Source organism: Carcharodon carcharias, chromosome 7, assembly GCF_017639515.1.
Source record: "Carcharodon carcharias isolate sCarCar2 chromosome 7, sCarCar2.pri, whole genome shotgun sequence".
In the NCBI taxonomy this organism is placed as follows: Eukaryota; Metazoa; Chordata; class Chondrichthyes; order Lamniformes; family Lamnidae; genus Carcharodon; species Carcharodon carcharias.
In genome coordinates this window covers 55,959,491-55,974,170 of record NC_054473.1, presented here as the reverse complement: position 1 = coordinate 55,974,170, position 14,680 = coordinate 55,959,491, and the positions used below count along the sequence as shown (strand labels likewise).

General features: G+C 39.0%; 1 protein-coding gene across 15 annotated transcripts in view; it reads left to right on the top strand.

Moving 5' to 3' along the window:
* foxp1b (forkhead box P1b) overlaps positions 1-14,114 on the top strand; it is a 518,322-nt gene extending 504,208 nt beyond the window's left edge. For all 15 annotated transcript variants that reach the window (XM_041192652.1, XM_041192651.1, XM_041192644.1 and 12 more), the window contains 2 exons: positions 4,717-4,883; positions 10,289-14,114. In XM_041192652.1, the coding sequence (XP_041048586.1) occupies positions 4,717-4,883; positions 10,289-10,433 (312 nt within the window). In that variant the 3' untranslated portion in view covers positions 10,434-14,114. The remainder of the gene's footprint in view (positions 1-4,716; positions 4,884-10,288) is intronic.
* Positions 14,115-14,680: the final 566 nt, after the last annotated feature.

Genomic DNA, 14,680 nt, shown 5'->3' with positions numbered 1-14,680 from the left:
AAGCAGAAGCCGTCCAATATCTAGGTGCTGTACAGAGGAGATTTACAAGGATGTTGCCTGGACTGGAGAATTTTAGTTATGAGGAAAGATTGAGTAGGCTAGGGTTGTTTTCTTTAGAACAGAGGAGGCTGAGGGGAGACTTAATTGAAGTGAATAAAATTACGAGAAGTACAGTTAGAGTGAATAGAAAGGCTCTATTCCCCTTGGTTGAAGGGTGCTCACACTGGTGCAAGTTCAGACTGCTTTTTGGAGTTAGGGTACAAGTGGCAGACTTGATTACTAGCTGGCTTCAACACAGAACGCAGAGATGGGAATAAAGGATAGTTATTCAGTGTGGCCGAATGTGAGAAGTGGTGTTCCATCAGTTCTAGGACCACTGCTGTTCACACTAAATTTTCCAAACTTGCAGATGACACCAAATTGGAAGGATAGTCTGTACTAAGGAGGACTGCAACAAATTACAGGAATATATTAATAAACTTGCAGAATGGGCAAATAATTGACATATAAAGGTCAACACAGATAAATGTGTGGGAGTACATATTGGTAGGAAGAATACAGAGGGTGCATATTACTTGGAAGGTGGAAGTCTAGGTGGTGTAGAGCAACAAAGGAATCTCTCAGTACAAATACACCAATCACTAAAAGTTGCACCACAGGTTAGCAAGGCCGCTTAAAAAAAAAACAAATCAAATACAAGACTTACATTTCTAGAGGGATAGAATTGAAAAGTAGGGAAGTTATGCTGAACCTTTATTGAACCTTGGTTAGATCACTTAGCCCACACTTAAAGTACTGCATGCAGTTCTGGTTGCCATATTATAAAATGGATATAGAGTACCAGAAATGCATGGGTATACATGTCAGGAAAGGATTGACGAGCTGAGTCTCTTCTCTCTTGAAAAAAGAAGACTGAGGGTTGAACTAATAGATGTCTTTAAATTTCTAAAAAATGTTTTTAAAAGGAAGAGTGAGTTACTGAGAGAATGTTTCCTCTTAAAGAGAAGAAATAACCAGAGGTCATCAGTATTAGACAGTCACCTAGAAATCCACTAGGGAATTCCACAGAAACTTTTTCACCCAAAGAGTGGGAAGAATGTGGAACTCGCCACCACAAGGAGTGCTTCATACCATGATGGAGCAGCTGCGGCTGAGCCTCCTATGCAGAAGCTGCTTGAAGTCATCCTCCAAAGCCACCTTCAGTGCTCTTCACAGAAAATCAGCAGCTTTCCACCGGCCATGCAGGAACCTCTTGAGTAACACTGCGTAGGAGCAGTAGGATAAGGCAAACTGGCAAGTTTGATCCAAAATTGGCTCAGAGTTAAGCAAAGGATAAGAGGGTGTTTCCACTGGGGTCCCATAGGGATCAGTACTAGGCCCCTTAATTTTTTTGTGGTTTACATCAATGATTTGGAATTGAATGTAGGGAGTATTATTCAGAAGTTTGCAGACATTACAAAAATTGGCCATGTAGTTGATAATGAAGAAGAAAGCTTAGACTGCAGGATGAATCAATGGACTAGTCAGGTGGCCGGAACAGTGGCAAATAGAATTCAATCTAGAAAGATTCGAGATAATGTATTTGGGAAAGACTAACAAAGCAAGGGAATGATAGGCTATCGAGAAGCTGTGGAGCACTTGTCCACAGATCCCTGAAGGCAGTTAAGGTAGTCAAGAAGGCATACGGGATACTTGTCTTTATTAGCTGAGACATAGAGTATGAGAGCAGGGAGGTTATGCTGGAACTGTGTAAAACACTGGTTAGGCCACAGCTAGAGCATTTGTGTGTAATTCTGGTCTATAGAAAAGATGTGATTGCAGTAGAGAGGGTACAGAGGAGATTTACAAGGATGTTGCCTGGACTGGAGAATTTTAGTTATGAGGAAAGATTGAGTAGGCTAGGGTTGTTTTCTTTAGAACAGAGGAGGCTGAGGGGAGACTTAATTGAAGTGAATAAAATTACGAGAAGTCCAGTTAGAGTGAATAGAAAGGCTCTATTCCCCCTGGTTGAAGGGTCCACTACTGGGTGCATGGATTTAGGGTAGGAGGCAGGAGGTTTAGAGGGGATTCAAGGGGGAATCTTTTCACCCAGAGGGTGGGGAGATTTGGAACTCTGCTTGGAAGAGTGGTAGAGGCAGAAACCCTCATCACATTTAAATAGTACTTATTATGCCATATTTAGATTTAGAACTTGGATATTCACTTGAAATGGCACAACCTGTAAGGCTCCAGATGAGCTGAAAAGAGGCATTAGGTTGGATGGCTACTTGTCAGCCAGCACTAACACAGTGGCCTGAATGGTCTCCTGTGCTGTAAATTTCTTTGGTTCAATGATTCACAAATACTCATGGAAGACAAGGCACTAAGTGATTAATTAACATTTGTATACAATATAGCATGATTTCATTTAGAAATTTGGATTGAAATGTTTATTTTGTGGTGGTTTTTATTTTTGTATTGTAGACAAGTGGGTGTTGTGATGGTCACTGATAGAGGAAAGGTAAACTGTTAGACTGTTGGTGACTAGGAAATTGGGTTTGCAGTTACAGGTATCTCATTTGGATGAGATCTTCACAGACAGCCCAGCAGAAAGAGGCTGTCGAGGTTGACTTCTCCTCTCTTTTTCATCTTCCCTTTCTTTCTCCTCCTCCTGTACCTCCTCCATGCCCCTGCTCCTCAAGTGTTCATCATAGAGCTGGTAGCACAGACTGTTTCCTCATGGTGAAAAGGCTGTGTAGCATACAGTAGCCATCACACCCACACCAATTCCTCCAAATACTGCAGGCTTTCTCCGGAGTCATCCAGACAGCAGAAGCATTGTTTCAGCCGATTTCATGTAGCTTCATGGCTTTCATTGTATACATGATGCGCAAATGTGTGTAGGTTACTCACTGGAGTCATTCAGCCATGTCATCAATGGATAGCTCTCGTAGCCCAGTAGCCACCCTTTTGTTTGCAGTGGTGGCTCACACACTGGCACAATACACTGGCACAGAACGAAAGAATCATGACTGCTGCCAAATTACTCGGTATTAACCTGTAATGATTTACTGCCTATGGCATGACACCAAATGGACGTCCCTTTCAGTTCCAGAATATCTGATGCCCGCAAAGCAATGTGTATGCAATTAATGGCACCCTACACCAGGGGAAACTTGCAATCTCACGCTCACTCTGCCTGCTTCTCTCCGAAAATAGAGGATGAAAAGTAGCTAGCTGTCATTGAATAGAAAGCCTCAGTGACTTTCCTTATGCAACAACGGATAGCAAACTGCGAGATGTTGCAAGTACCTCCAGCTACAGCCTGGAAGGAGCCTGATGCATGTAAGTTCATCACAACAGTCACCTTCACAGCCACTGACAGTACTGCCTTTGCCCTGCCCTGAGTTTACAGTTGTGGCTGCAGCAGGTGGCAGATTTTGACGAAGGTGTCCTTACTAAAAAGCAGTTGCTCCCTGGGCGGATATAACCGCCTGCTGAAAGCCCTTCTCTCCCTCCCCCTCTTCCTTTCACTAACTGCAGCTTGCCCTGCTCTGGCAGGCTTCTGCTCATTCTCCCAGTCATGCTGAATTCCAATGAGAATGGTTACTCCTGCATCGATGTCTGGGAACATTTGGTTTGTGCAAAAGCCTTAAAGTCAGCACCTGCCAGACCACTCCCTGTAGACCTTTGCAACTTAAAACAAATGGACATAACATCCAATACTTGTACAGTTGAAACAATGGCTAAAACAAATCAACCAGGAACTAATCCATGAGTAGTTGGTGATCCCTTTAAATTGTGCTGGTGGAATTTCATTTCAGTTGCTGAACGTATGTTGAGCTGTGCAAAGTTAAAGGGGGTAGTGTTGGCTGGAGCGTGACCTCCAATATGGCACCACTGGCTTCAAATCGCCATTGCACACTGACTGATGTCATGACCTTCCTCCTCTGCATACTTCCAGTGGATATTCACACATGTGCCTGAGCTGACATCCTCAGCAATAAGGCATCAAGCACGATTCATCGCACAAATGTGTGCACACGATGCAGTCACCATTTTGAAGCTGTAAGTGCACTCATAACACCGAGTAGTTTGTCCAAATTTTGCAAGCTGCATAAATAACCATCACTAATGTTGTAAATTAGCTCCAAAATACCCCTTGATTTAGGGGAGAATTTATTGGCTAAGTGTTTTTCATGTTCATTAATGGGATGTGAACAGTGCTGGCATGAACAGCATTTGTTGCCTAGTGAACCACCAGTCCATCTGGTGTAGTTGCATCCACAGTGCTGTTAGGAAGGGAGTTCCAGGACTTGATCCGGTGACGTTGAAGGAATGATGATATATTTCCAAGTCAGTATGATGTGTGGCTTGAAGTGGGACTTGCAGGTGCTGGTGTTCCAATGCGCCTGCTGTCCTTGCCCTTATAGGTGATAGTGGTCACAGGTTTGGAAGTGCTGTCGAAGGAAAAACTCTCGCCTCAACATAAGTAAATAAGTGTCTGAGGGCACAATGCATTTGTAAGATTTTTTTTCACACTATTATAATGGAGATGTTAACCCATTTATTTTAAATGCCTTAAGATTACTGCATGTAGTATTGGTGTACAAATACATTTAGCATATAGGCCTAAGGAGTCTTAATCGTTCTGAAAAGTAATCCAAAAGTGTCAGAGAATATATCCTATTCAGTTGAATCAGTTTTTAAAGCTCATTTTCATTGTGTGCTTCATAGGCTTCAATGACTGAGAGTAACATACCTCTATACACTACTGCTTCCATTGGAAATCCCACTGTAGCCACCATGGTGGGTGCTATTCATGAGGAGCTAAATGGTGCAGTGGAGCATTCAAATAGCAATGAGAGTGACAGCAGTCCAGGACGTTCCCCATTGCAAACAATGTGAGTACTGAAGCATTGCTTTCTGTTTTCCCCTTTGCCTGAATTGTTTTTTTTCAATAATCTCTAGGATGGTCAGGATTTTGGTATGTCTTGGCTTTATTGTAACAAACTGATGAACTTTGTTGGGACCATGCTCTCCCTGTGTTCATGTACTACCCTTTATCCATTTTTGCACAACAGCATTTCAAGATTTTAAATGTTCAAGCCTTCATTTTATCCTTCAGAGTTCTTTTGACATTTGTGCAAAGATTTTTAGTGGACACCTATCCTTAGTAATTAAGCAGTGCCTGTGGTAAGGCATCTAGGCATTGCTGTCTATATCACTGACTCAGCATCTGTTTCTCTCTCCACAGATGTTGCCAGATCTGCTGAGTATTTCCAGCATTTTCTGTTTTGACTCTGCATCTGATTGGGAGTATATAGGTCTGCGCAGTTGAGCCAAAATCAGATGTTTATTTCCAATTTTTTTTCCATTGCCTGCTGAAGTTGCTGAATGCTCGCGGATATTGCCTCAGCTACTTCACCCAAGTAACTCATTCCATATGTGGATCTCAATGCAGAGGGCCTCATAGTCCAACCCAGTCATGCCCATACACACATGCGCTTTTCAGCAGAGGTCACAAGGTAGTAATTAGGATTGGGAATCAGAGCTTAATTTTTTTCTGTACTCCAGAGTACTGAGGTCAATTTTAACACTACAAAGGCTGCCATGGTTTAAATCATTGAATTGAGCCAAGATCACCTGATCAGTATGGGTCACTGCTATACCAGGCCATTGAAGAATTCAAACTGCATTTATTGCTAAAGGCCACTCACTAAAATCTGTCAACCTGTAGTGGTAAATCCAAATTAAATAATATGGAAGATGCACCCTCAAAAACTTAAATAACATGTTACTAAGTGCTTACCAGAATTATTTTTTCCCAAACTGTGAACTTAGTGTTTGTCATTTTATTTGCACCAGGGATTTAAAAAAATACCTTTTTAATTACTTAAAAGTACTGATCTCTAATTTCTTTGACATCTTCACTATTATTTCAGATCCAAGTGTATGCCATTACTCAGGATCCTCATATTTTGTTCTATTAGGCCCAGTCTATGATGCTCTTTTATTAAACAAAAGCACTCTCCTAGATTTTCTCTCACCCAGAATGCCAGTCATTTTTTATTGTTATTTTTGGCAGGTCTCTTTAATATATATATTTTGTATAATATATTGTTTTAAGTCTGCAAGACCCTTCAAACAGAAGGTAATTATTTTGTCAACTTTATGGATTCCCTGCATGGCTGACTGTATCTGTCTTTGAAACACTGGTTTCAAAGGTCCAATCATTGTTTTCAGCCAGTGAAGCTAATTTCATTTTTCTGGCAGGGGGCTCATCAAGTCAGAACCGTGGACACTTTAAAATTAGATTGGTCCCAAATAATTGGGAACAATTATTAAGTCTGGATGGTCCAGCTCCGACTGCTTGCTAATGTGAACATGTCCTATATCATAGGTCCTAACCTGGCAGAGCACAGGTTTATTTTTCAATTGATGAGCATTTGCATTTACCGAAATGCTCCATGGATGCTTACCAAGGGAACCTCTACAGAGGTTAAATCATATATCCAAGTACATACTATTTTATGGCTGCTAACAATTGAAAATAGGTTTAAAAAGAAAGATGCTCTGCAAGCATTTTTCCGAGTGCACCACTTAAAATCTAGAAACGTTTTAAATATAATTTGCACATTTCTTTAGGTTTTCAATTTCTAGGTCCTATTTCTGAGATTAGTAGGATGGATAGGAAATCTTGCCCCCAATCTCTGCTGATGAGTCACACGAATGGCCACTAGAAAGTGTATTAATGCAGCTTGGCTGATAATTGTTCCTTGCCATTTGTTAGGAAGGCCTTGACCTTCTTTCACCAACTCCCCTGACAACGCAATTGAGATCAGGAAGCTAGTATGTGGGGAACTTCCAAGTACAAAACCATATCCTACCACACCCTTGGCACAGCTTGTTGGGTGTTCTAAAACTGCACCGCCCAATACAAATGCTCTGAAAGAAAAAAACACACCTGTTTGTAGCAACAAACCGAACATGTTTTAGTGCTGAGGTTGATATTTGTAAATGTTGTCAGGAAAGTTTTATTTTCTACAAATGACAAAATGATTGTTTTATTATTTCCCTACTGCAACTGTAATAACTAATGATAATGCAAGAAATAGTGTATGACATTCAATGTCTTAGAAGGGAATTTGATTAGAAGCCAACCATCAGGCATGAGACTTGTGCTGGATGTTTATTGTGGCGAGAGCCACCAAGGAACACCTGTTGTATTTTTAATTTTGTTTCTCAAGTGATATGAATATGACTTTGCCTGTGCTGCTGGCAGTCAAAATACTAGCATTGCCTGTGCTATTTTCATTGCAACATTACCTACCATTGTTAGAAGTCAGGTCAGATCGCTAACCTTGGCTATTGGTGCTATGATCACATTCATTGCCGAGCATTACTGACTTTACTAGACATCATAATCCTGTGTTATTGCAGCCATGGTAGAACAATAAATGGATCTGTCAGTAAATACGAGCAAACGTTTTTTCCTTTATTAATCTCCTTCCTAATACTGCTTGTAGGTGATCTCGGGATCAAACCAAGTTGGGAAAAGCTCAGATTATTTCAAGCTGCGCTCTAGTATTCTTTGAAAGGTGTCATGCTTCTAGCAGTGGTTACATAAACAAAATGTCTTGAACTTGACAGAAGATGAACAACTGTCGTGTTAGCACGTGCCACTCTGTAATGAGCACTTTATGTAGCAACGTATGTACGTTCCAGAGCTATAACTCCTGTGATCTTTTTGAGAAATAACCATTCAAACAAGGTTGAGTACACAAGTTCAAAAGTAGGATGATTAGATCCAAAGTGGCCGACAGCAAAGCTTTTCTTTCTTTTTTAATATAACTTGGTTAGAGTACAATCCTTTGTATCATTCTGCATAGCAAATGATGCTGATAACAAAATGAGCACTCAAAGGTGTTGAATAATTTTGCCTTTAGCCACTGTACACCTAAAAGTTGTAATAAATTCTGCAGAATAAAACCGCTCATTCACTTGCTTACATTATAAGCTTAAAATAATATGCTGCAGACAGCATCATTGCCAGACATTAATGGTGGCTCATATGAAAGGCTACATGATTTATAGATCACTCTTAAAATATCAAAAGGAAAATTAATAGGAGCATTATAGTACCAGACGGCAGTATAATGAGCGCATATATAACAGTATGAAGTAATGGGAGATTGCTGTCCATGCTAAGTATGGATGGTGTTGAGGGCAGAATGCTGGAACAGGAAGGGTAAGGCAGGATGGGTGGGTGTGCAGTCCCTCTGGATGTTCAGTATTTATGGGGATTATTGAGCAAATTCCCCAAGCTGACTCTGGAAAAAATGCATCTTAATGTAATCTTTAAAACTGCCAGTATAAGAGGAAGTTTCCATGTATATGAGATTAGATTTTTTTGATTAATTGGTGTGGTTTGTTACATCTTGTGCATCTGTTTTACATCCTACGATTTGAATCCTGTACAGAAATTAATCCAACAACTACATTCAAATTTAAAATTAGTCTTTAATGATATCCTTGATGCAATAAAGTTGAGTGATGGCGTCCAGTGTACAAGCTTAGCTTTCCATGTGGAATTGTTGTATATTTTGCAACTTGTTATTAGGCATTAGGCGTTGGTTAGCATTTTGCAGAAGCACACGATTTTTAAACTATGTATGTCTTGTTTACTGTGTCACATCTGGTATGTTGTGCATGAACGGTAGCTTAGATAAAATCAACATTGCTTTGTACCTAATGTGAAAAATACACAGGTGAAGTGTGTGAAGAATTTGAACACAGTAATAGTTATGTCAAACCACTTGCTGGTGTTGCAGCACCCTTTAAAACCCCTCACATGCTTGTTAAAAGCTTTGCATCCTTCTTCAAACACATCAGTAACAAAGTAAGTATTGTCAATCAAGATATTTTCTCATTGTGGCTACAAACCACTGAAGCTTTTGTTTTGTTTGAAATGCTGGAAAGTACACATGCAGTAGAATAATTACTGCTGCAGGATAGCACTTTCATCCTGACATGCTCCAAAGTTTGTTACAAAGCAAACAAGCACACACTGTGCAATGGTGAAGCACAATATACCCCAAAACAGAGTGTTTCATTGAAAGTCAATCCTTTAGACCAAAGAAATAAATAATTATTATGCAGTAGATAAGAATTCAAAATATAGCCTGGGAGTGGGTATTATTACAGAAACATAGGAACAACAAAGTCTGTGGGTGGTGGAAGTCAGTCAACAAGGGGTGGGGGTGAGGGTAAGGGAGACCAAGTCAAATATACTGCTGTTTTTTCTAAACAAAAAATGAATGCTTTTAACAAGTGAATTGTTTTGAAAGCAGTAAGGGCGTTCTCTGCTTTTCCACTTTACTTCCTGTTTCAGTGCATGATAGTTAAGCAAAAGAAACAAAATTATTTGAACACACTGTCTTTTTTTAATTCTGGTCACTCAGGAAGGCACTGTTTGCTCACTGGCATGTTTACATGAGCTTCCTGACAAAGCCACCCCAAAATCTATTTGTGTTTCTGACTAGATTGTTGTAAATGTGATTTACACAGGACATTTTTCAAGTGTTATCACTGCGGTTTCATAAAATCAACCCACATTCCCCCCCAACCCCCCTGCCATGGGTTATTCATGTGCTATTCAGTAATGAGAATTTGGCAGATCTCATCTCCTTAGTGCATCCCTTGCCCAGTCCAAGGGCTGGGATCATGTTCTGCCTTGTTTACAACTGACAGCATTATTATTCTCGTTAGGAATGCAGTTTCTTATCACACTGTTATGTTTAGCAGGCTTTTTCCCCTCAGCCTGTGTTTCCTGGCAGTGCTTTTCTTCCATTATTGACAGTTTGTAAAAATATGCATTAATTTGGAGTTTAAAACATGTATCATGGTGTCTAGTTGCTGTGTTTGGTTGAAGTTGATTAATGATAGAACCTCACTCAGGGTCATCCTCTAGAGAGAAGGCTCACAGGTTCTGCATGTTAACTAGAGCAGCAGTACTCACAGTGTTCGGTGATCAGCCTCCACAAGGTGCTTGATAAACAGCTGCTATGTTGTACTTCATTTATGTTTTCTGAATGTTGTGAATCTTTTGTTTTATTAGATTAAAATATCATTTTAGTTAAGTACAATTATTTTTGTTTATAAATTTGACAATAGTTTCTTGGGCTCTTACTTTCATCCAACCTTTTTTTAAAATATTGTTGTCATAATTACTTTCCTATTCAGTTATAAATTGCCTTAAATACATGTCCCTTTGTTGCTATCTAACTATAAAATGATTTTGTTGTAGGTACCCTATTCATGTCAAAGAGGAGCCAATGGACCCAGAAGAGATGGAAGGTCCCCTGTCTTTAGTGACAACAGCAAATCATAGTCCAGAGCTGGACAATGACAGAGAATTTGAAGAGGACCCAGGGAATGAAGACATGGAATGAGCATGTTTCCCATTTTTCCTGAGATGAAGATTAAAATAAAAGAGAGCTTGTCAGACTTACCTGTGAAATCTCTCCATAATGTGGAAGTTTGGAGGAATTTTCAGCCCCTTTTTGACAAAGTAATGAAATGTTTTAAATGACTTTTAGTGCCATTAAGAATCCCATTGGGGAATGTTTCTGATTTTTTTCTACTTTTTGTTGGAAAAATGGAATTTGTATTCTACATACATTGGATGGACTTGTTTGGTACTTGGGATTTTCCTCTCCTGAAGTCAACATCAGTGTTGAAAGTTACTGAACTGTACAGTCATACACAAAGACTTTGCAGCAGATTTTGGACTGCAGTCCTGCCAAGTTGGACTCATGGGTCTGATCAAAACTGTTCATAGTTCAAACTGCAGGTAGAGCTCTTCCCAGAACTCGCATATTCAAACGGAAGACTGAGGCTAAAACTGATTTGCACAGTACTGGAAGTGGATTATTAAAATATCACTGCCTTTAATCCACGTTTGTTTCCATGGGGCAGGGGAGAAGGGAAATAATTTGTGAAAAATAATTAGACAAAATTTTATTGTATCATTGTTTGCTTCTGCTGCACTCAAGCAGTTTTATAATTGTAGGCCGCAGGCCTCTGGAGGACCTCATTAAGCTCTATGTTCAGCAGTAGTGGTTGAATGTTAAGATTTTTTTTAACCAATGGGACAAATGCCTGACATCAATTTGTAACACACACAGTAGTTTTTCTGTCATTCATTCCCCTTAACTTCATTGAGATCTTTTTTTAAAAAAAACAACAATTAAACCTCAGATCAGTTTTTATTCTGTGTACAGTTTAACAATACTGCATTATTTCATTTGCTTTCAGTCAGCAATCAGCAGACCCAACTTTTAGTATCAACTGGCGGAATCAATGTTCCACGACTCCAGAGAAAGGTTCACTTATAGAAAGGCTGCAGTAATGAAACAAGGGGACAGAATGACAGAAAAAAATTGATTAGTAACTAGCCCTTGTCTCCTGCATAGCATCATAGAATTATTCCTGTTGTTCAGGTTCAGCAAGTAGTAAGGAGACACAGGAGTTGAGTCAAAGAAAGTAGAACATGAAAAGTTTTGTCTGTACAAATAATAATTCACACGACAGTTAAGCTTTTCAGTTAAGTTTATGTCCAGTGCTGTGTTAAGTAGTTCTGTAGGTAGAGATTTGTTATTTCTGTAAACTTAGAAAACTTCACAATAGATGACAAAATAGAAAGCTATGTCACTAGAGCTTATCTTGCAAGCTTATAGTGACCCTGAAGCAAACTTTACGTACAGAAAGTAATTCTGTTAATATAGGTCATTGAATTCTTTTCCAAAACACTCAGCATCTTTCCTGTTTCAAGGCTGCGACTTGGTCACTTTTCTGTCACCACCACATCCCCCCCCCCCCAAAAAAAAATGTATTTATTTAGGACTATATAGGTTGGCAGTTGAAGAAGCTTTCAGAGCTTTATTTATTTTTACTTTTTTTTAATCAGATTTTTCTGAGATTACCAAAGATGATCTAAAAGGTAAATTATATGTTCTCTGTTTGATGCTTTATCTGATGAAGCCAAATATCCTCTTATTGTTGATCAAAGGAGGTACCAGAATCGAGAGGGGGAAATGGCTAAAAATGGACTGATGCACAGACAGTAACCTGTGATGTTAAAGTCTCCTTTTAACAGTGTCTGCAACAGGCCAGGTGGATGTTTGAACCAAAGGTATTGTCTCTGAAAATTCAGCTTTCTCTTTCCTATAATGACCAAGTTTGCTCACTGTAGGAAGATGTAATTGGTGACCAAACCAGGGAACTATATCACTGAGGCCAGAAAAAAAGGGAGCATTCCATCAACGGAAGGTGAATGTAGATCCTTTCTGTGCAGATAAGAGTGACACAAAAAGTGAAGATGCAAGATTCAAGTGGTAGTACAGAGAGAAAAGGAATAGCTTCCATGATGGAACTGGACCACATAATAGTGTTTTAGGATAATGCTCGTTAGGGAGGCTGTATTTGAAAGATAGTGTGCCACTTTTGTTTGGAGACCAATATGTTTTGTGCCAAGATTACTTATTTTTGGTTTGCTTTGGCACACATCTTCAAATTTGTTTAGTTTTTGTTCCAGCATTCTTCATGCAAAAGCACTCATAAGCTTGGTACAAGAGACATTACAGCAGATTTTTTTTAAGCTTAATCCAACTTTCTGTTAAATGGACAGTCTGTGGTCTTTTGAAATATATATTTGTAATGGCATTCCAGGCAGCTTCATGAGGATGTGCAGGCAGTAGCTAAATGGGATCATGAGAAGAGATCCCATACTTTCAAATTGAGTGGCCTGTTGGTTAACTCCGTATTTGAGGGAATAAGAAGATGGTTAGATTAGTACATTCTCAGCATGTGTAGCTAGACATGACTAAAGTTAACAGCATGAGAAACTGTTAGTACGCATACCTCAGTTCAAACTTTTAGGGAATGATAAATAAAACATTTCACTCAGTTGCACTTAGTTGTATGTCTTGCATGTTTAGTCTAAAGACTAGCAAAATTAGAGCTTGCATATCTAGCAGGTGCCACAGCCTTTCAGCAGAATCAACTCTGAACCTCAGGCTCTTTATGTACAGGATTTCAATGATTGAACGTTGTCACCATATCCGTTTGGATATACAGTTGCTTCTAAAGGGTGGGGGTTTGTTACATTGTACATAAATATCCCAATGTGTCGGTGCAAGCCTTTGTCTTTTCTGTTTCTTTTTAAACACTTCTTTCAAACAAAAACAAAAAAAGTCTGTTAAATCACATTTGCTTTTGTGCAACTGCTTTGTATTGACTATATTAAAAGAAAGCTTTGAAAACTACTGTATGTATTGAAACTGCAAATGTTCTGCACATGTATTTTAATTATTAACCCTTGCTTTAAGAATAACAGAAGTTATTTGCTGACATTTGGGAGAAAATCCCCTTTTTTTTGCTTTAACTGTAGTACAGTTGACAGAATTTTAAGTTACTATTGAACGAAGCATTTTGTACAGTTTTGTTTGTGTTAGGCTGTTTTGATACTTCCCGCTTACAAAGGTCCAACCACTGCCCTCTGCAGCTGTCTTAAAAGTTTGAAGGATTTGGAGAAGACAGTTTAAAAAGTCATTTCTCTTCCTGCTGTCGTGAATACTTAGCATGATGAATTCCAGGGCCAGTTGCAGTGAAGTAATGATTATTAAAACTGGGGAGTGTCAACCTGTTGAATAATTTTTTTAAAAAAAGAACTTTACAAGGTGCCAAGATGTAAAGACAATTTGTTACATGCTTTTTCTCTAAGAAAAGCGTACATTATCATGATCGAAGTACCATGATTCAGGTAACTTCAATGTCAGGAATGAGAGTCACGGCCTTCTATACAGTCAAAAGCCAGTGAATAAAAATCTGATTGATTCTTAAAGGTTGTTTGGAAATGGTACAGAATGAGGACATTGTGTTATCATGGTGCTTTGAACGTTGTTGCTGCCAGTTAAGAGATTATTGTAGAGGCATACAGGAACTCATTCCTTACATCAGTGTAATCCATCATTCCATGTCTGTTGATACAGACAATAAAAAAATTCATTGTGTAGTCAGTACTAATTACTGACATTAGCATTCTCAAATGCAATAAAAATGCTGGTTGTTCACACCGTTTGCCGTGTTGTCATTTTCATGATGATGTTGATCCCTGCCAAGCCCAAAGTCATCATTTTCCAGTATTGTTCCCATTTTTATCACACATCATATGAAAGTTCCTTCATAACAGATGAAATGGCTAGTTATCAAGCACTATTCTGACACTTTACTGACCCAACCATAAAGATGACCAATACAAGTGCCAGTACTTAAACATTAAATTCTCCCGTAATTAATAATGTCGGTTAAACTGTCTCCTTGTAACAGCAATTTAGGTAACTGCATTTGATCAGCTATAAATTCTAACTGCATTAAAATTCTGGAAATATTAGTAATATGGATTTCTTGATGGAAATTATTGCTGATCACTAGTGGTTTGTTTTAACGACCAATGCACAGGTCATGTTGGCCACAAAACTGAGTACACAGGGTCAGGTCTGTACACTTTTAATCTTGTGAAACACGCAATTACAAATAGTTGCATTGATTTGTTAAAAAGCTTTAGGTGACATGAATTGTGTCCAGTTTATCTTATTGCTTAGTATTATGAATGTCAGGGGGTATAATTTTAATTTGG